Below are 22,262 nucleotides of genomic sequence, written 5' to 3' on the forward strand. Positions count from 1 at the left end.
ATACGTTATTTAAAAATCTACATTCATTGGTCTATACCTTATTTATGAACCCAGATGCCAGGCACTGAGAGCTATGTTTTGTTATGCTGACTCTCAGAAGCCTCATCAGTATTAGTCATACTTTGATGATGTAATGTTTCTTGAATAAGGACTACTGCACAATCATCATTATAAAAAAAAGATGCTTTCCAAGACGATCAGTGCTCTTCTCGACTTCTTGTTCTGATGTGAAACATCTGTGGCATATCGTGAGCGTGATAGTATAAGTTCGGGGTAAAGCAATGTTTCTATTGGTTTTAATTACCTGAGCGGTCTCCCCGAGCTTGTAACCTTGCAGCTCCAAACTCCACATTCACTCATCACTTCTGCTCAAAATGACTTCATTACCTCGTCTATAACCAGACCATAAAACCAGCGCAACGCAGCTCTTCAAGTCCGTCTATAAAAGAAGTGCAGCAAACTGTGGAAAACTTAACTCATACACTGCCCTGCACAGGAATGCTGATGGTCCCATAAAGCTCCACAATGACCAATCAACCATAATTGTAGCCTTAATTTACCACAGCACCACCCTTGCCAATGTACGTGGCCTGGCTGGCAGCCATTTTTTGTTTTGGAAGGCCTTAAATCCACCCCTGCAATTTCAGTTCCCCTTTCAATAAACTCTCTCATTGAAAGGTCTTACATGCATCTGCCACTAAAATGAGACAGGAATGGCCTCTGACAGTGTTATTTCAGGAGTCCCTGTAGAATGCGTGGGACTGAACTTGCCACCCAGCTCATTGTGTTTCATCAGCCTGTAGTTTTGTTAAGGTTTTGCTCCAGGATCTCTGCTGAGGAAAGCGTCTACTCAATAACAGACATTTTGATTGTAGAATATTTAACATGTTTTTGGCAAACATAGCCATGGTTAAGAACATGTTCTGCAGAAAGAACCTCGCTTCTGTGTTGCTCCATATTGCAGTGTCACCATTTTTTTGTGATTATCTTTGAGTCAGCTGATTTCACATTTAATCTATGAATTTGGTGCCTTTTCTCGTCATTATGTTACTTTTATTATAGCTGATACAATGGATTTCTGTCCTATGTTTGCATTTCATTTTGAAAACAATGTTCAAGCCATACCCTGCTTATGTTATCCTTAACATCACCATTGGAGCAAACATGTCATGTGACAAAAAAAAGAAAAGAAGTTCACATGTCATGTTCTTTCCTTTTTTGTTGTCACTGTTTCTTGGCTGTCTGTAAAACCCCTCCCTAATTCCATACTACTGTCTGAGGCTTCCCTTGGATTTGTAAGCACTATGAGTCATAATAACCATTTAAAAGGCTATCTCATTAAACAGAACTTCCATCTCCATGTGTTTGAACTAGGTCACTGCAGTTCACGTAGTGTTAAGTCTGTGAAATGCATGTCATGGTCCTCTCCTGCTGTGTCCTGGTCTTGCTTATGGCCAGTCTGACTTTATCAGCGCCCACATTTACACCGGAGGTAACAAGCTCTCCTTCAACAGAACCACAGGTTGACTTGAAGCTGGCCACTGTAAGTGCATGATTGCATGAGCTGCTTTACAAATGTTTATTAGAAAGGAATGTATGTGACTTGCTCTTTTGTTGAAAAGCACATTTTAAACGTGCTTTTGTTGAGGGATAACAAAATTGCATGGATCTGTTCTCACCTGTGTGGGATTTGGCTATAATGCTATTTTTTTTTATTTCCTTCGTGTTTGTGTGGGTGGGGAGCAGAGATAAATAACTGTATCATCCTGTAAGTCTCTATGGAAGTATTTGTGCATACTTTTGGAATATTTTCAGCATCTCAATCCCCCTCCCCCCTTGTTTTCTAATTTTCTAATTTTCTTTTCTTAAGAAGAACTCTTTTGGGAAGGCAGTCTGCATGGAAATTGATTATAAAGATCTTCATCCAGTTTTTTTGTTATGAGGGTTAAAGTTTTATAATTACACTGTCTGATAGACTGCAGTTGATGCTGTCAATCTGATCACCCAAGGGTGAAGAAAAAAATGTTCATGTAAAATGTATGAATAAATAAAGTTAGCTATTTGACGAATGCTGCAGAATAAGATAAAAAATAAGTAATGTACTGTAATGTATGCTGCACAAAAGCAGGCCATCCATGATGGGAATACAGCTTTCTACCTTGGCATTATGTAGCTGTGCTAGATTAGTTCATTTACCTGTTTTTTTCACCACAAAACAGTTTTTCATGTGGATCTGGAATATTCTCTTAGGAATACCTTCAGCAGTACTACAACTTGCTAAAAGATCCTCTGGGGCGCATGAAAAGAAGTGGGGCCTCTTTTGCATCTAAGGTGAAAGAAATGCAGGTATTCTTTGGCCTCAATACATCGGGTGCTCTGGACTTTGACACCTTGGAGCTGATGAGGAGCCCTCGATGTGGAGTTCCAGATGTGGAAGAGTACAGCCACATCCAGGGGACGCGATGGAACAAAAATGTAATCACCTACAGGTATTTATGTGACTTTTATTTACTCTTCATAATCAATCACTCTTTTTTATGTTTGTGTATTAGTGGAATTAAAATCTGTATATGAAACATGTATCCTGCCTGACCCAGACTGAACCAGCTAAAAAAAATAGAACATTCATTGCCCTTAAAATGTAAACCAGCAGGCAATAAAACCTTTGGCAGGAATAGGGAATAGCAGCTGTCAGACAGGATCATTGCAATAGATTTTTGGGTTTGGGACTCCTGCCAGGGTTATTATGGGCTTGTTAAAGTGCCAAGTTCACCATACATGCTTGAACTTATGTAACACTGTCTGAAACGTTGTTCTGCTTCTCTCTGAGTTCTGCCTGCAGGATAAGTTGAAGACTAAATGTATAATTAAGGGGGAATAAAATATGACATTTCTAAATGTGTTTTTTTTAAATGTTTGAACATATACAGAGTACATGTTTTGTCAACTTTGGGTACATTGGGCTTTAGGTGGATAATGTTAAAGCAGCAGCTGTCAATAAAATCAGATTTGTCTGTCTGTATTGTTGAACAACAACTTGACATTTACTCATTGCTGCTGCAGCATTGGCACATACACCAGAGATATGCCTCGCAGCGCTGTGGACTCCTTGATTGACTCAGCGTTCAGCGTCTGGGCCAGAGCCAGCAGTCTGACTTTTGTCAGGTCGCACACCGGCAACGCTGACATCATGGTGGAGTTTGTGACCTATGGTGGGTTTTCACTTTCTTAACACACAGTTCAGGGACAGACGCTCTTTGGAAGTGACATATGTCCATATTACATTGCTTAGTGATGAAATACAATGCAGGACATTTTAGTTAAGTGATGAATGATGTATTATATAAAAACACCACTGGTAAACACATAGGGAGCTACAGTAGTAATTTAACTTCTAACCAAAGCGCAGTCATCACGTACTGGCTCAAGGGCCCTGAGATTTATTTTGACATGAAAAGAGGATGGTTTACTCTGTGGTTCTCATGACATCCCTGCATTATGAAGAACATGGCGACTTGTATCCATTCGACGGACCCGGAGGCACACTGGCTCATGCTTTCGGTCCAGGGTTGGGAGTTGGAGGAGACACTCACTTTGATGATGCTGAGCACTGGACAGCTGGAGAAACAGGTGCAGAACTGAATTACACTGGCACTACATGATGACACTGCAGGATATTAACAGATAAGAGAGGAACTCATCGATTTGAATGCATCTTCCATGCAGGTTTTAATCTGTTTGTTGTGGCTGCACATGAATTTGGCCATGCTCTGGGCCTAAAGCACTCCAGTAATCCAGAGTCACTGATGTATCCAACCTACAAATCCTCTCGTCCAGCCAGCGTACTATCAAGTGAAGATGTAGCAAATATCAACGCACTTTATGGTAAACAACTTTGCCTATTTGATATTTATTGAACTATTAATGGAGAATAAACACAATTTTTGTTTTTATTAAAGAGAAACTTGATTCCTAAGTTTGTTCCGATGTGTCAGGTCCAGTCAGAGGTCGTGCAAATTACTTGTTGAGATACGGCTGGAGCCCTCAGCAGCAAAGCCCCTGGCAGTCAGGATCGCTGTTCCCCCAACTCATGCAGAATAAATGTGACCCAGACCTGACGTTTGACGCTGTCTCCACTCTCAGGGATGCCACCTTCTTTTTCAAAGGAAGGTATGCTGTACATATTTTTCTATCTTTAATCTGGAACTTTTATTTATAAAAAATACATCTTCTCTTAGGAAGAGAAAAAAAGACAAATGTAATGATTTTCATCTCTGAAACGTGTAATGGTTCACATACATTATATACCTTTCCTTTTGGGTGTAGTGTTAATTCATTTTCCAGGATTTTGTGTATTTTAGCATATCTGATCAGATCTTAAGATATCTTGATAATGACCCCTGTTGCATCCCACAATAATTGATTACTAAACCTTCAAGTTAATGTACAATGTTTCTCCACAAGATATCTCTGGATTAAACATAATGAGCAATACGACATCAAAGAAGGACCCATAACCAACTTCATGCCCAAGATTGAAACCAACATCGATGCTGCCTTCTGGGTGCCTCGCAGATCCACAGCTTACCTCATTCATGGTAACAGTGTTTTAATAATTCAATGTAGAAGCAAACATCCTCTAAAAGTGACTCTAATCCCATTTCTACACAGAATCAAACTAACTAAGTTATTAACTGAACAATTTCAACAAAAGATATCTGCTGTTTGGTTTTGATTGTTGTCGACAGAATCCATGTTCTGGACGGTGAAAGGCTCTCTTGTGAAGGGAAAGCCTCGAGCTCTCAGCCACTTTGGATTTCCAGCCTGGGTCCAGGATGTTGATGCAGCGGTCCACATAGTGAAAACAGGACGCACACTCTTCTTCATGCATGATATTTACTGGAGGTAAGGCAACAACAGAGCCACATAATCCAGTTACTTATAGTCACACAAGTCATGGCAATCTTTCAATCTTGCAGGTTAATATTAACCATATTAGACCAGTGTTACTTATTTTTATGCACTTAACCACAGAGTATTCTACTTATCTAACTTTAGTTGTTCATTTATAATAAAAACTGTTAAGTTGATGCACTGACAGAATATAAATGCTCATGTTTTGCATCCTAAGAGACTTTTTCCAGTGAGTTGTATAATTCATGAGCAAAAGTAGATACACCTTCATGCGTGTGTGCACTACAGCTTGACTTGAATAAAGGTTAATTGCACTATAAAAAAGTTGTGTAAGATCTTACAGAGAGATTTCGTGTCATTTGGACCTCACAGAGAGCAAAAAGGGTTGTCTTTACTTTGATAGAGGAACATGATTATGACTTCTGACAAATGTTTGCATCGTGCATTTTTCAGCTACAATGAAAACCGAAGGGTCATGGACTTTGGTTACCCAAAGTACATCAGTGAGGATTTTCCTGGAGTCAACACAACAATAAACGCAGCTGTTCATAAAGATGGTGAGAAATGATTATCACCCACTGTACTGCATGTTAACCTCATTATTCAGATCTACTTATGAAACATGACATACATCTAAACAGGGCAATATTTGGATCAAATTGAACTGATCTGCAGAGTCTAGTTAGCAGGTAGTTTACTTCTGTGTGTAGACAAAGGTTCGTGATTGTTACTTGTATTGTTATAGCTCAGAAAATGCTAATTTACATGAGCTTAGTGTAGGGACGATTTCACAGAGCATGTGGTTCCCCTCTATGATTAAAATGCTCTAATTTTTCCACTTTACCACATGAAGCCCTTCATGTGATAACATGTCATTTTCACTGTGAGTGAAAGTGGTAATCTAAGTTCAGAAAGATGCTCATCATCATCACCATCGTAATCATCATCATCATCATAATCATCGTCATCAACAACCACACACAAAATCAAAATCATTCCAGTTTCCAATTTTTCTTTCCTGTCTTAGGTTTCCTCTTCTTTTTTGTCGGTCCAGAAGTCTACAAATACGATTACACCCAGAGGCATGTTGTCGGAGTTGAGAAAGCAAATTCCTGGCTTGGATGCTTAAATACTGTAAATCCCTGAAGGTGCAACATGGGTTTACCTTCATTTATAAAATATCTGACACAAAAAAAAAACACTGTGCTCCTTCAGTTTTGAGTTTTATTTATCACTTGTTACTGTTTTTTGAAATAAAAGGTTCAAATTCAACCGTGATATGTGTTTGTTTTGTTATATGCTGTCCACATACAGATGTTGCTGTACTAGGTTTACTCCTTTCATAATATGACTAAACAAGATCAGTGCATCTTCTGCGCACAATGTAAAAATGGGTCTCATATTAGATGTACACCGGTATCTAAAAAGTCATCTGGCATATGGGCATCTTGGATTTGTAAAGAATGTGTAAGTCTATTTCCTTTCTCTATACTTGATGATGATGAATTTGCCTCCTACCTGATGGACAGCCATGACTCAAAACACATAGACATTGACAATATGCTGTTTAACCCATTTGAATTAAATCATGAAAAAGAAAATTTTCATGATTCAAATTTTGATCCTGATATTAATTTCATCTCAACAAACTCTAATCTAGGCCCTTGTCACTACTATAGAGAAAGCCAGTTTAATGCCTATATCAAATCACTTTCAACAAAATCAAATAGTTTTTCACTATTGCATTTCAATACCCACAGCCTTCCAAAAGACTATGACCAGCTTTTGCATTATCTATCACTCTTAGAACATGACTTCTCAGTAGTTGCTTTAACAGAAACGTGGCTTACTGAAGAAACTAAGGATTTATATGAACTGTCTATGTATAACTCTATTCATTTTGTTAGGGAACATAAAATCGGAGGTGGTGTTTCAGTTTATGTCCATAAAAACACAGTTTTAAGAATAGATCAGATCTTTCCCTCAAATTTGATCAAATTGATACAGAATCAGTGTTTATTTAAAGTTCTTGTTACGATTCTGGGAAAAATGTGATTGTAGGCTGTATTTACAGACCACCAGACACAGACATAAATAGTTTTAATAATAGCTTGAACACTACACTGGAACTAATACATAAGGAGGGGGAAACCTGCTACATCCTTGGGGACTTTAATATCAACCTTTTTAAGGGGGAAATTCACTGTCCGACTGAAGATTTCCTGAATAATTTATATGCAAATTATTTTTATCCAACCATTAGTAAACCAACCAGGGTAACAAATAAAACGGCAACTTTGATTGATAATATACAATATACATATTCTGCATAGAATTTGTCAGTTCCAGGAATATTATATTCAGATATTTCAGATCATTTTCCAGTCTTCCAACTTACAATGATGGATGGAGTTAAGACCAAAAATGAAGTTGTCACAGGAACTTATAGGAAATTCAATGCAAGTAACATACGCAAATTTCAAGCTATGTTGGAAAAGGTATCTTTTGAAAAACGTTTTTAAGGAGAGTGATGCTAATTTGGCTTACAGTATTCTACAAAAGTTTTCCTCTAGTAACTTGCTCAAAAAGGTTGGATAAAGATAATAATTATAATGCTTGGTTTACTGCTGGCTTGAAAAAATCATCAAGAAAAACCAAAACTCTATAAAAGATATATTTTATGTCCTATACCCCTAAATCAAGCAAATTCTAAATTGTACAAGAATAAATATAATCTTCTTCTTAGAGTAGCCAAGAAACGCTTTTTCAGTCAGCTGTTCAAGAATTCTGCAAGGAACATCAAAGCTACATGGAACATTTTTTGTGAATGTTGGAACTCTAATCTCTAAGCAGTTTGGAAACACAAATGAAAGTCCAACCGATTATATCAGAGGTAGCTTTCCATCATTTTGCTCGTTTGAACCTCTTAACTGTAATGAGATAAATAACATTATTATAGAGCTAAAACAATCTGCCATGGGTCATGACGGCATTAGTGCAACTCTTGTTAAAGAGGTAAAAAGATCAATATTGAAACCACTCTTGCATGTTTTTACGATGTCCATGGAAACTGGTACTGTTCCTTCTGATCTTAAACTGGCAAAGGTTATTCCACTTTTTAAATCGGGTGATCCAGGACATTTTACAAACTATCGTCCCATCTCAGTTCTTCCATGCTTTTCCAAAATCTTAGAAAAACTAGTATATAAACGCATCCTCAAACATTTGAACATGCATTACTGTACGAACACCAGTATGGACTCCGAAAAAATCACTCTGCCTATACGGCCCTCTTACAACTAGTGGACAAGATTCATTCTGCATTAGAAAAGAAAGAGTTTTCCTGTGGTATTTTTCTGGATCTCTCTAAAGCATTCGATGCTGTAAAACATGAAATTTTACTAGCTAAACTATATAGATATGGATTTAATGGAAATGAAGTGGCTCAGTAATTATGTATATAACAGACAGCAGTATGTCAACATAAATGGTGTAGAGTCTGAGAGAACTATGATGCAGTGTGGGGTCCCACAAGGGTCCATTTTAGGACTGTTACTGTTTCTCATATACATTAACGATCTTGCAACAGTATCAAACACAATATGCCCATTATTATTTGCAGATGATAACCCTAATTTACTTGTCTCCAATAAAACAAATAAATTGGCATTAAATGTGAAAAAATCTAACTTCATGATATTTGCTGGAAAAATGAAATATAACTCTGAAATGGTGAAATTGTATATAAATGATAAAGAAATGACTAAAGTAACATCAACAAGATTCTTAGGGATCTTAATTGATAAGAAACTTACATGGAAAGATCACATCAGCTTTGTCTGTAGTAAGGTTACAAAATATCTGGGGATTATTAGAAAAATTTGTGTTTTTTTACATTCTTCTTGTATCTCAACATTATATTACAGCCTAATATATCCGTATCTTACTTATTGTAATATTGTATGGGCCAGCACTTTCCAAACATATCTTCATAAAATTCTATTACTCCAGAAATGTTTTGTCAGAATGGCAACTTTCTCCAAGTCCTGTGATGCAACCTCCCCTCTTTTTCTGAAGTGTAACATATTGACAATTCTTCAAATAAGAAGCTTTATTTCTAAAGTTAAATACACGAGTGCAAACTTGCCAGAAAGCTTTAAAGTATTTTTAATTCTCAAGTGAACTATTACTCAACAAGACAAATCAATAACCTATACCTACCAATGTGTCGTACATCTCGAGGACAGTACTCAATAAGATACCATGGAGTCAAATTATGGAACACGCATATTTATTTACTTAATGATTTTTGTCTTTTTCTAGATACAAATTAAGACTCAGAAATGCATTGATGTCAGAAAGATTTGTAGTGAATAGTGAATTGTCCTGATTTTGTTATATTGTCTACATACTGTATGTCCTGTTTTGCTCTATTTTTATGTTTTCAATGTTGTATGTAATTTTCAATTGGGTACATTTTATTTGTGATTGTTATTTTTACTGTATTTTATTTGAACTTTGTTTAATCTCTTAAGGTGAGGTTTTGAGATAAGCCCTCATGGGTTTCTACCTCACCTGCACATGTGTTTTATTTTTTCTTTGTTTTGATTTTCTGTTTGACACTTCTTTCAAAAAATGTGCAAATAAACTAAATTAAACTAAACCAAAAACATTAAAAAGCTCCAAGCATTTTCTGAAGAAACATGAAGCTCTTCCTCAGATGTACATTCCCCCGTGTTGTGGAATGATATATGGATATGATTGCAGATGAGAGCAAACAGGGTTCTCCACACTGTCGTCTCAGGTTTCGACTTGTAAGTAGAATCTAAAGAATGAACAAACAACCCTTTTGGCTCCTGCGTTCTTTTATTGTACATAAAACACACTGTACACATATATATTTAAACATTATAGACAGAAAGCCTAGACAAAGTATGTAGATGTTTCCTTGGGAGGTTTGTAACCACAAACCCTGCAGAAAATTGGGGCAGGTATAGACCCGGCTATATGACTACATGCAGGATTGTATGCTTTTGGGCCATGTGACTGCTCAACAACCACAAGAATACTCCCATATAAAGTATGTGAAGTCTGGTGGAAATGTGCATTTAAAACATGGAGTTGTTCTGGATGTGGACCCCTGGTTTGTGGTCTCTGATGCTAGCAGGAATCTGGACTCTCCCCATCGATCAGGATCAGTGGCTGAGGCCCGAGGATGTGGAGCTGGCTGAGGTTTGTGGCTGAGAGTTTATAATAGACACAGACAGAACATGGAATCAGCAAGTTGTGAGATGGACTTTTTTGTGCATAAATATTAATATGAAAAAAAAAAAAACATATTTATATTTATATAAGACTAAAGATGATCAAACTTATCTCTAGGTATTTGGATTGCAATGATTTTTGTAACTCATTTTCTAACAATCCTTTAAGGAATGTGTCTGTTTTTAATTCAAATTTGATAGATGATATGTTGTGCATTCAATGTGAATATTATCAGTGAGGGTTAACCCTAACTTTTACCAGGATTCATCTCGTCAGGAAAACTAATGTCATTAAATGTTTCTTTAAAGCGTATTGAACTTCACATTTAACATATATAACTTGATATTAGCTAGATATATCAATGAAGCATTTACAGATGAATTTTAAAGACTTTGAGACATTTTCACGACAGAGCTACCTCAGCAGGTTTTACAACCTGAGTCCCAGTGGTGGAGTAAGAAGGCGGGTCAGGTCCACATCAGCCATGGAGGAGAAGATCAGAGAGATGCAGCATTTCTTTGGTCTTAAGGAGACAGGCCGTCTGGACCGTAACACCCTGGACGTGATGAGGGAACCTAGGTGTGGCGTTCCAGATATAGAAAACTTTAGCTTTTACCCTGGAAAGCCTAAATGGAAGAACCACACCATCACATACATGTGAGACAGTTTGTTTATATCACAGATAACTCTTAACATTTACAATAATGATTTTGTGTGGATTGCATCTATATTGCACTTTTATTTATTTATTTTGTCTCAATCTGTGGAACTGGCATACAGGATTGCAAAATACACTCCGGATATGAAGAGAGAGGACGTGGAAAATTCCTTCAGTTCAGCCATCAAAATGTGGAGCGATGAATCACCCCTGAGGTTGATCAAAGTCAACCATGGCAAAGCTGATATCGTCTTCTCCTTCGCCGTTGGAAGTAAATCTGAAAATATCCCCTCTGAAGAATAGTAGAGATATATACTGCATATGTATATCTATACTAAAAAATGAGTCCATTATGGAAAAAAGACAAACACAAACACAGCATGTACAGTGTTTATAGCTTCTCTAATTCATTGTCTGAAAAAGTGTTTTTTTTCCTGTTGCAGCTCATGGAGATTTCTTTCCCTTTGATGGACCCCGTGGTGTGCTGGCTCATGCTTTTCAGCCAGGAGAGGGGATGGGAGGAGACGTGCACTTTGATGAGGATGAAACATGGACAGCAGGGAAGCAAGGTGTGGCTGAAAGAAACAGAAAAACAAGCTAGTCAGAACTGTCTTTGTCCTTTGTACCTCTGATTGAGGTGTATCAATGTGTATTGATTATTATTTATTTTTTTAAATATATATTTTTGGGCTTTTAATGGAGAGATAGGACAGTGGATAGAGTTGGAAATCAGGGAGAGAGAGAGTAGGGTATGACATGCAGGAAAGGAGCCACAGGTGGGATTTGAACCTGGGCCGCCCGCTTGGAGGACCATAGCCTCCATACATACACTCACCACTGCGCCACCAGCGCCCCCGTATTGATGATTATTAAGTCATATCTAAATATGCATTGCATTTCTCCATCATTCAAATGGGAGGATTGTTCTGCATAATTTGTTTTTTACTTTTGATACTTAAAGTATATTTTGCCAACAATAATTTTACTTTCAAGTAATAATATTACGACTGCAGGACTTCTTTCTGCATGCTTATTTTATCTAAGTCACAAACGAAGGCAAACATCTGTCACTGCTCTAAAACCTAAAATGTTTAACACTTCATGTCATGCCTCACACTGCACCTGATCGACGCAACTCGTACGCTGCAACATTCTTGAATAGTCCAAACCACAGACACATTTCAGTGTGGTCAAATTAGTCAAATTACTACAGTCAGTTTTACTAACAGGTCTTGTGTGTGGCTATATTTCAGGGTACAGCCTGTTTGCTGTTGCAGCTCATGAGCTCGGACACTCACTGGGTTTGACTCACTCTCAAGACCGTTCTGCCATCATGTATCCCAACTACAGGTATCAAAGTAACACACAGTACTCCCTGTCAAAAGACGACGCGCTCGGGATCCAAGCACTGTATGGTGAGGAACTATGGGGAATAATTATCTGCTCAAAATATAAATAAAAGATGATCATTGGATAATGAACCATAATGTACATGCCATATCTACATGATTACATTTCCCATTCCATGTATCTCAGGAAAACCCACAAGACGTGAAGAAACACAAGCAGCCCCCCAAAAGTGTGACCCAAACTTTTCTTTCGATGCAGCAGTTATGATTTCAGATGAGATTGTATTTTTTAAAAACAGGTTTGTGTTTTGAATTATTCTTACAACAGTGCCTAAATATGTTGAGATGCTACTGAGTCTTCTCATTGCTTTAACCTATAGGTACATGTGGATGAGAACCACTAAGACGACTTATTGGAATCGCCTGAGAGAGAGCCCCAGCAGTGCATATTTACCCAGCATCAGTTCTCGCGTTGATGCTGCTTATGACCTCCCTGCCAAAGGCGTGGCGTACATATTCACTGGTAGAGTAATGAGCAGTCTGCAAAGCATCACTTAGACCTTGTCAGCATGACAGGGCTGGATTTCCAATCGGAGAACACAACATTGCACCCAAATTACAGCCCTGTGCAACTTAAGTGTTGTAGTTCATGCAAGAGGCTTACTGAGTTAGACCGTGCTTGTGGTATGTCCCAGAATGCAGTGACATGGCTGTGTGTTTTTTTTCCAGGTCATAAGTACTGGGTGGTTCAACGGCTTAAGATGAAAAGTCAAGCTGGCTCTATTTATGAATACGGTTTCTCGTCCAGAGTCCGGCAGGTTGACGCTGCAGTACACATCACTGAATATGGAAAAACAGTCTTCTTCATAGGAGAGGTTTATTACAGGTAACTTACTTTTAATAGTGAAACCACTTGTTTCATAGTTAGATTTCATTTTATTATTTGTTTGGATCATGTAATATACAAGAACATTAACATCACTAACAGCTAAACCTACACAATAATCATCAATCATTATTTGACATTTTTCTATATCAACCATTCCAAAATCAACAAACCAATGTTTCTGAGTAAACCCAAAAGTGACCTTTGACCAGAAGAAGGTTTAAAAAATACATCTGCACTTAAAAATACTATGTCACACTGAGGTTTCTGCAGTGAAATGATTACTATTATCAATGACTTAACTTCAGGTTTGATGAGCGCAAGAGGATAATGGACCCTGGCTTCCCCAGACTCATCCAAACTGACTGGCCTGGAATCCCCAGAAGGGTCGATGCTGCCTTCAAGTTACAGGGTAACAAATACAGGAAAACAGTTTATGGTCTTGAAACTTTGTATAATGTGGGACAGCAATGGAATACATCTGAACATTTGTCTTGAGCCATATTAAGGTGCTAAGCAGGCTGAGTTTACTGCACTGGACACACTATGAGGAAAATATAATTCAACAGTTTTAGAACAATGTGTTACAAAGTAGAAATCTTCCTTTCTCGTCTTTGTTCACATTACATTTCATTTGTCTTAAAAAACACTTATACACTGTTTTTATGCTGTTTTTTCAACAGGTAGCATCTTCATCTTAAGTGGCACAAAGTCCTACCAGTATGACTTCAGAAAAAAACAAGTGGTGAATGTAATTTCAGCAAACTCCTGGTTAGGATGCTGAAACAGTCGTACTGTGTGCTCCTGAGAACACCACATATCTTTGAGCAACAACGGGGAAAAAAGGCCTTGAGCCTAATAAAGTTATTTTTGATGAACTGACACCAAACAACTGTTACCTATTCTTCATGTTGTGTGTATTCCTCTTTCTAAATGACATTTTCTACGTCCCTCTCTGGTTCAGTGACACTGTACATGACTGGGATAAAAATAACTTGTGTTTATGTGTATGCGTTTTATCTCACACAATGTGTACCTGTAACTCAGGGGATACTTTCAAAAGCTGACTAAATACTACTTGAAAATATATGAATGTGCTTGAGGATGTTTGTGTTATCCTAACTCTATTATATCTTTGTAAATCTAAAAATGTTTGATCATATTCTTCCTGTAAACTCAATAAATTGTGTTTTTTTTTCCTTCATAATTCTCAAAAGTTTCTGGACAACAAACGTGTTCCTTCTTTTCTCTCATAACTTAGGTAAATTTGAGGGGAAATGACTCAGGTCTCAGTACTGAATTATTTTGCGATAATACTCAAAGAATCATTAAAATATTTTATTTTTTAGCATTTCAATGTTGTACCAGGTTGTAGAGGAGCTGACTTTTACTGCTTCAGATAGATATCCTCTTTATTGTCATTGTATAAAAGAACACAATGAAACTTTGTTGGCAGCAATCCTGTACAGCAGCGTTTACAAAAACAGTTCACATATAGGCTAGATACAAATATATTTGCGTTATAGCTATAGATTGTTGTTTGAATGCACATGATAGATCTCAATTCAAACTAACAAATACATTCAGCTATAATAAAAACCTAGAGGGGAAATAATGCTCAACATAATGTGTAAGTCTCTATTGAAGTTTTGGAAGATGGCTGTTAAACATGAGTTTTTTCTTGCCACTCTAACTTTGCTAAATGTTGCCTCTGTGTTCATGATGGAGTCATGTTGAGTCTTTGTAGATAATAAAACAAAGAGTAAGGTCTTTTACCTGCTATTTTGTAAAGTATTTTGAGATAACATTAGGTATTGATTGGTATTACAGTAAATCACATATTTTGTTATATTCATACCTACTTTCCACCACCACTCCAGAGTCGTTTTTTTTTAAAAATGATATAAAAGCAGGCAGGTAGGTGTAGGTAATCTGTTTTTTGTCGACACATGAAATTAAAAGTCTCTCTTTTGTTGTTCCATTTCAAAGCAACCCTTACAACATTGGACCCCTGCCCAAACGTTATAGACTAGTGTCTATAGAGATAAACCCATGTGACACAAGTCTACTGCAGTACATCATGCTCATGTTTGCCCACCGAAACTGGACTGTGGCCACAGTACAGAAGAAGTTGTGAAAGAACTAAAAACAAACCAGTGTTGACAAATCTTATGTTACTTCAGCATCTTTTGCACTATTCACCACTGCACTGTTTCATATTTAGTCATGTAAATATTAGTCTTTTCTTATTATGTTTATTGTTGATATTTAATGTTATACCTGTACATAAGAGAGCACAGTTCACCAAAGTTAAATTCCTTATGTGTGTAAGCATACCTGGACAATAAATCTGATTCTGATTCTGATTCCACAGAGGTTTCTTAAGTTTGTTAAACTGTCACAGAATGTATTTTTTTCAACACCAGGTGACAAATCATACTAATCTATGAAGGATTGTCTTTAATAATGCAGCTCAGAATTGGATTTGGGCTTACATAGACCCAAAGCATATAGATTTCACTCAATTATTTTAGTTATCTTAACTGTGCACATGTTGATATAAACTTGGTTATTTATACACTTTGGAAGAAATTAGTTTGAAAGGCTATCAAAGCATCCGATTAAATGAGACAGCAAAAAAATCAAATTTCAGTTTCATCAGAGCATTTAAACTGATCATATCATCTCCTCCCACTGTGTTATCAGAGGGGCCACTGTTTACTCTCCCCTTTACCCTCTTCCACAGAGACTTGTTTTTACATTTACTGGGATCCACAAGGAGACTGCACACATCTATGAGGCTTTGATTACAACAATACAACATCTCAGGCTTCCAGGACTTTATCTAAGGAGATGGAAAGAAATGGACATTTTAACAACCTGTCTCTTGCTGGCTTTTGGATAGCTCTGTTGTGTTGTTTAGCCCTGTGTCTTGCAGCACCTACAGTTGCTCCAACAGTTGCACCAGAGGACGAAGACCTGGCTGAGGTAATGCAGCACTTACTCAGCATACAGTTTCACGTTTTTATTTTATTATTGTGTCATACATAAATGTATATGCCCAGCCCACGTTGTTAAAACGTTCCAGGATCAGAGTGCATAGTAGGACAATTAATTGTCACAAAACAAAAAGAGAAAACAAAAAGCAAAACAAACCCTAATTAAACAAAATATCTTGCCTTCTTTTCCAAGCTTTTGAGACAAAATTAGAAAGCTTAAACACATCGAACTTTAATAGCCATTTCCAGTTTTGCACAATGTTTCAGGTTTTTGACGAGCTATTTCATGAAACAAAAATTCTCTTAAATTGTCATATTTTGTAAAATGCCATAGAAAATGAGTGTTTCCACTTCGTCCAACACACCCATCTCACAAAGTCTTTTTTCTTCTGGAATATATTTTTGAATCGACCACCTTCAATGGCCAGAGGGAGAACACCAGATCATACATTTGAGTGTGTTGGGACTGTCTGGACTAACCAGGTAAATAAAGGGATACAAGAATATGAATCACTTTTAATACGATCATGATGTCTCTCCTCGTACAGGGATACCTCTCTCAGTTCTACGATGATGTTGGGATGACAAACTCCTCAACCAGAAAGATCGTACTGAGAAACTTCACTGAGGATCTACAGTCCATGCAGTCTTTCTTTGGCCTTGAGGTATCACAGTGAATAATAACTTCCAACACTGACAAGATTAATAGAAATCTTATCTCAAAACCTACAACATTTTTTAAATCTGATTTTGAAATGATCTGACCATCAGGTGACTGGTGTCTTGAACAATGAAACCATTGAGATGATGAAGGCACCCAGGTGTGGTGTGTCAGACATCAGCCGATATGGACACTTCGACGGGAAACCCAAATGGGAGAAAAGGCTGATTACATACAGGTAACTATAGAAGCATATTCATATTCTCAATACTTTACAGCCATCGCTTCATTGTTGTTGGTTGAATACATCACAGATGGACAATGGTGGTAATCCTGTTGTGACAACACATTATGTGATATAGGATCACTCAGTACACTCCAGATCTGACCCAGAGACAAGTGGATGCAACCATTGCGCAAGCCTTCCAGATCTACAGTGATGTCATCCCTCTGGACTTTAAACAAATCAGCTCCGGTACTGCAGACATCATGATTCTCTTCAGGGGTGGATGTAAGTCTGGTTTTAACAAGATACACCCTTAACTTCTACTACAAAATAAATAAGATTAAATGTGTCGTCAGTCTATTCTTGTTGCTTTGTTTGGATGCAATTGATTTTTTTTCCCTCTTTGTGAAAATGTGTTGCACTGCAGATCACGGGGACTTTTACCCCTTTGATGGCAGAGGTGGAGTCTTGGCTCATGCTAACTCTCCAGGCAGGGGTCAGGGAGGGGACACGCACTTTGATGATGATGAAGCCTGGACTCTTACCCAAAGAGGTGAATACCATTAGCTGTTCATTTTAGCAGAATCTGGCCCTGTCAATCAATCAATCTTTATTTCTCTAGCACATTTAAAACAATCTTGATTGACCAAAGTGCTGTACAAGCGTAAAAAACACAATGTAAAAACATCATCTGGCAAGAATGATATGAAATGAAAACAGTGTATTTCCAAAAGCATTTTGGTTCTAAATTAGAGAAGCAAACTTTTTGGTTTGTGAGGAAAGAATGCTGATATATAAAATATTTTTGGAACATATTTTTTTATTGAGATTTTCAATTTTACACTTTCAATATAACAAAAGCTACACAGATATACAGACAAAACCAACATTTAAGATGCACTCAAGAACATTCACGACAAGGTCCAATACCAGGCTTCGACAGGGCAATACAGCAAACTATTTTATACAAGTTAGATTTCTCAAGGACAACAATATAATTAGGAAAGCAAGAAAAACATAAATGATAATAATCAAGGCAAACAGGCATCTACATACTTTTCCCCTTTTATAAATTCCATAACAGAACCCCATATTTACTTAAAATAAGAATGTTTCCCCTTAATTACCACAGTAAGTTTTTCTAAGGCAAGACTGTGTAATAATCCTTCGAGCCACTTCTGTAGGCTCTGTCTATTAACTGATTTATGCAGATATATTTAGTGCGATAAAAAAAAAAGATGGCTATTTCCTTGCTGAGGACATACGACATATGTCTGACTCTTCTTTTTAATTGCGGTGTTAAGGAGTGAATCTGCTGCTGGTGGCAGCTCATGAATTTGGCCATGCTCTGGGTCTGGATCACTCCAGGGACAAGCGTGCACTTATGTTCCCCACTTATCAATACGTCAACACAAATGGATACAGGCTGCCAGATGATGACAGGCGTGGGGTTCAGGCCCTCTATGGTAAGCCTTCCACATAATGATATATATTTAGTATTGGATTGAATTGAAACAAGACCATTTCCATGAGCTTAAGATGCATTTAAAATAATATATATTTGTAGATTGATGTTTGTTTTTGATGACAGAAGGCCAAATTTGGTAAATGAATTGGACTTTCAGCCTGTATAGCGCTTCTCAGGTCTTCTGACTACTAGTACAGAGGCTGCTACTTAAAATGTACATCAGTATTAACATGCATTCACAATCACACGGCTGACAAAGCAACAGGAGCTAATTGAGATGTCTTGCCCAAGTGGCTGCAGCGGGTGGGGATCAAACCCCCTACCTTATGGTTAAGAGATGACAGACTGTCCTACAGCTATATTTAAGTAACTTCTGAGACTTTTCAAATCCATCTCCCAGGCAGCCGAACACCAGCGCCCACAACATCACCTAAACCTAAACCACGTCCTCGCCCAGAGCCTGAACCAGAGCCAGAGGAACCCACTGAGGATCCAAACCCCGACCCTCTACCCAACCCCGGAAGTGAGCAGTGCAGCCGCAGCCTGGTGTTTGATGCTGCTACCTCCATCAGGGGAGACCTGTTCTTCTTCAAAAATGGGTACCCTTTGAATATGTGCTGTTCTGTGTTTAGGTAAGGAAAGTTGACATACATCTTTTTAAAATTTCTTCTTGTAACACATACCAGATACTACTGGAGAAAAAGTTCAAGCTTCCAGGGTATCCGTTTAACCAAAGTGAACACAAAATGGTCAAGAATCCACTCCGTTGATGCTGCATATGAAGTCTCTTACAAGGATGTGGTGTATCTTTTTGAAGGTAATTTTCATAGTCCCCTAAAGGGACAAAATAGCATGCGATAAATTAAAATTTAAAAAATGGAAGTATTCATTTTGGAGCTTATTTTTAATGTGATTAATGTTCTACTTTTGAACAATTCAGTCAGTACTTTGATGCTCTAAAGAAAATTGATTCATGATATAATAACCTCTGATTCTTTCTCTGAAGGTCGTCAATACTGGGGCATAAGAGCTTATGCAAAGACAATCATATCAGGCTATCCAAAACCTCTTACCAACCTTGGGCTCCCATCTTGGGTCAATAAGGTGGACGCAGCAGTTTATGAGTCAACTACTAGAAAAACACTAATATTTGTGAATAGCCAATATTGGAGGTGAGTGATGGCAATGACCTAGTGTTTGTTTGATTGTTAGCATACCATGTGCATGTTGGTCTTTGCTTGAATATTAATTGTATAAAGGAGGACTATAGTAGGCCTATTTATTTGGATAGATAGCATTGCTGACAGTGCCATTTCTCTGTTGCAGCTTCGACGAGGGACGAAACCAAATGGACCCTGGATACCCACGATACATCAGAACAGATTTCCCAGGCATAGGCTCCAAAGTAGACGTAGTCTTTGAGAATTATGGTGAGATATTTTCTTCTCTTGGCCCTTATAACCCATTTCACACAAGTCCAGTGCCACTCCTAGGTTATTATATGTTGCCTTTGCTTGCTTAGCACCAAACAGCAGTGACTGAAAGTTAGTGACAAGCTGTGAACAAAAGTGAAGCAGTTAGCAGCTGAAGAGTCTGCTTTTTTTCACAAAAACACAAATTCAGATTATAGCTTAGGTTTCTCCATGTCTGCTGAATGTGCAGAAGGCCAAATGTTTGGTAAAACATTTGCTAAAAGAACTTAGTGACTGTTGTTAGTTTATTTAAGGCTACTTTCAAGTGGTCAAAAAGGTCACTCCTGTCTCATGTTCAGTTGCATAAATACATAAACTTTATCTTCTCTCTTACAGGATATCTTTATTTCTCTAATGGCGCCAGACAGAGCGAGTACTACCTGCCTCAAAAGAGAGTGATGAGAGTACTGCTCAACTACGGCTGGCTCAACTGTTACTGAGAATTTGGAAACACATCGACACAAATATATCCAATATATAAATGCATTTAACATGACAAACTCATGTGAATTAAAGTAAATTGTATTTCTTAATTTTGGACACAATTCTCACAGTTATCTTGTGGTTTTTAAGAAGTTACTATTTCTTTTAAGAAGTTACTATTAGCCTATGTCAAACGTTTGACTCCGCCCACATTGCGCTCCGCTCTGAATTGACTTCACTAGGAGTTTTGTTAATGACTTTTTATCTGATTCCCCCTGTTAGATTTGCTCTAGGGTAACTCTGCTTCAGCATTTGACATGGAACAACTCTTGTCTCGGTCTGAGTGGGCTAATTAGGGCATCAAGTTTGGTCCAGCGATTGCTGTGAAGGAATTCTCCATTGGCTATAGTGTGTGGGGGGGAAGTAGGCTACAGTTAATGAAATAGCCTACAGTTTAGGTTTTTTTTCACATTGTTGGAAAACAATTATATATGTTAGACTAGGAGCATCAATTTTAGGGTTAAAAACTAAATAGCCGTTGTGGGGCTTTAATAATTGGAGAGCCCTGGTTGGTTGGATTCCTTTACTAATGGTAAACCCTGCCCCTGCTTTCCCATGGTGCCATAAACTTAGATTAAAAGTGCATAGTGAAATCTAATATTCAATCCAATCAGGCTATGGAAGCCAATTTCCGCCAGTTAAAAATATTAAAATTACAAGACAAATTCAATCAACTGTTGTTGAAATGGCTTTAATAAACTCACAGACTCTGTGAGCTCCGCTCTGTCTGACTCTCAGCAGACTGTTAATGTCTATCCCGCTCGTTAAGGGTTCGTTATATCGCTGCCCGAAGATCAAACCTTAATTTTGCAAACTCTTCAGATAACTGTTTATTGCATCCTGTCGGGTTGGAGTTCTCTTTACGGTCTAACTCTTAAGTTTCGTTTTCGGGCGATGCATCCCGCTCTGCTGCCGAGCAGAAGGGGAGGGGGAGACGTGTCTGTGTAGGAGCATAAACTGCAGCATGATAAAATGAACACATTAGCTCCGTTCTACGATCTCCCTGTTTTGGCAGATTGTTAACACGTTTAAATCCTTCACGATCTAAGATCGTTATTCCGTACACCACTAGTTTGCTGTGATGCAACTTTTTTTTTTATGACATTTGTCACGTACCCCCTGCAGTACTCCCACGTTCCCCTAGGGGTACGTGTACCCCCATTTGAGAAACACTGTTATAGGCTACATGCAGTGTGTTTTCATAGTCAGAAGACTAGACAAGAGCTATGTGAGTCCAGTCCATTTACCATTTTGAATATACTGTAATGTAGTTTACCAAACCAAAGACTATGAAGTGCTTGCTCTTTAAAAACACTTTGGTATGTTTTTGTTGTAAAGGAGATAACACTTTAGATGTGTTACTTGTGCATTTTACTTTAAGTGAGACTTTAGATTGTCTGTAAAAGAGCCTTTCAAAGTGGCAGCCACATCTTTATCAAAGCAAGAAAAGGTTCAAATAGGCCTACCACACAAAGATAAGTAGAGGGGAAAAAAACATGTGTGGTTTGGTCAGCCTTTAAGTATAAATATTATGAGGGTGGAGCACAGAGCGCACAGATACTTCAACCACCTGAAGAACAGCGCTACCTGGTGGCCTTTTTTTTTGGAAGAGGGGGTTAATCAGATAAAATCGAGAAAAACGGTGTTTTATATTTTTAGAAGTCCATATCTGCAGACTCAATTTAAAGACTAAAAGATTGGGGGGGAAATGATTTGACAAAAAAAAAAAAAATGGCTAAAAATAAGTTTCAGTTTTATAAATTTAAAAAAAATGTAGATTGTAGAATTAAATAGCCTACATTCAAATAGTCTAAATAATGTGTAGGCATACTTCAAATCTCCATAGTAAGTATAGACGATTCGAAAATTAAGTAATTCGAA

At 37.7% G+C, this 22,262-nt stretch overlaps 1 protein-coding gene and 1 pseudogene across 1 annotated transcript; both read left to right on the top strand.

Moving 5' to 3' along the window:
- The first annotated feature begins 1,402 nt into the window (after positions 1–1,402).
- On the top strand, positions 1,403–20,443 carry LOC132980026 (uncharacterized; annotated as a pseudogene).
- Positions 9,990–15,081, top strand: LOC132980021 (matrix metalloproteinase-20-like). Its single transcript, XM_061045882.1, has 10 exons — positions 9,990–10,146; positions 10,592–10,836; positions 10,960–11,108; positions 11,281–11,406; positions 12,091–12,252; positions 12,374–12,485; positions 12,567–12,709; positions 12,916–13,072; positions 13,381–13,484; positions 13,756–15,081. Exons 1-10 carry the CDS (start codon positions 10,030–10,032, stop codon positions 13,854–13,856), a joined length of 1,416 nt encoding a protein of 471 aa, XP_060901865.1. The 5' UTR covers positions 9,990–10,029; the 3' UTR covers positions 13,857–15,081.
- Positions 20,444–22,262: the final 1,819 nt, after the last annotated feature.

Source organism: Labrus mixtus, chromosome 9 (assembly GCF_963584025.1).
Source record: "Labrus mixtus chromosome 9, fLabMix1.1, whole genome shotgun sequence".
Taxonomy (NCBI): Eukaryota; Metazoa; Chordata; class Actinopteri; order Labriformes; family Labridae; genus Labrus; species Labrus mixtus.

Coding starts and splice junctions, on each gene's coding strand:
- LOC132980021 (XM_061045882.1), top strand. CDS start 10,030: ATGGAGTTGTTCTGGATGTGGACCCCTGGTTTGTGGTCTCTGATGCTA. Junction 11,109..11,280: donor CTTCTCCTTCGCCGTTGGAA/GTAAATCTGAAA, acceptor TTCCTGTTGCAG/CTCATGGAGATTTCTTTCCC. Junction 12,710..12,915: donor CGTGGCGTACATATTCACTG/GTAGAGTAATGA, acceptor TTTTTTTTCCAG/GTCATAAGTACTGGGTGGTT.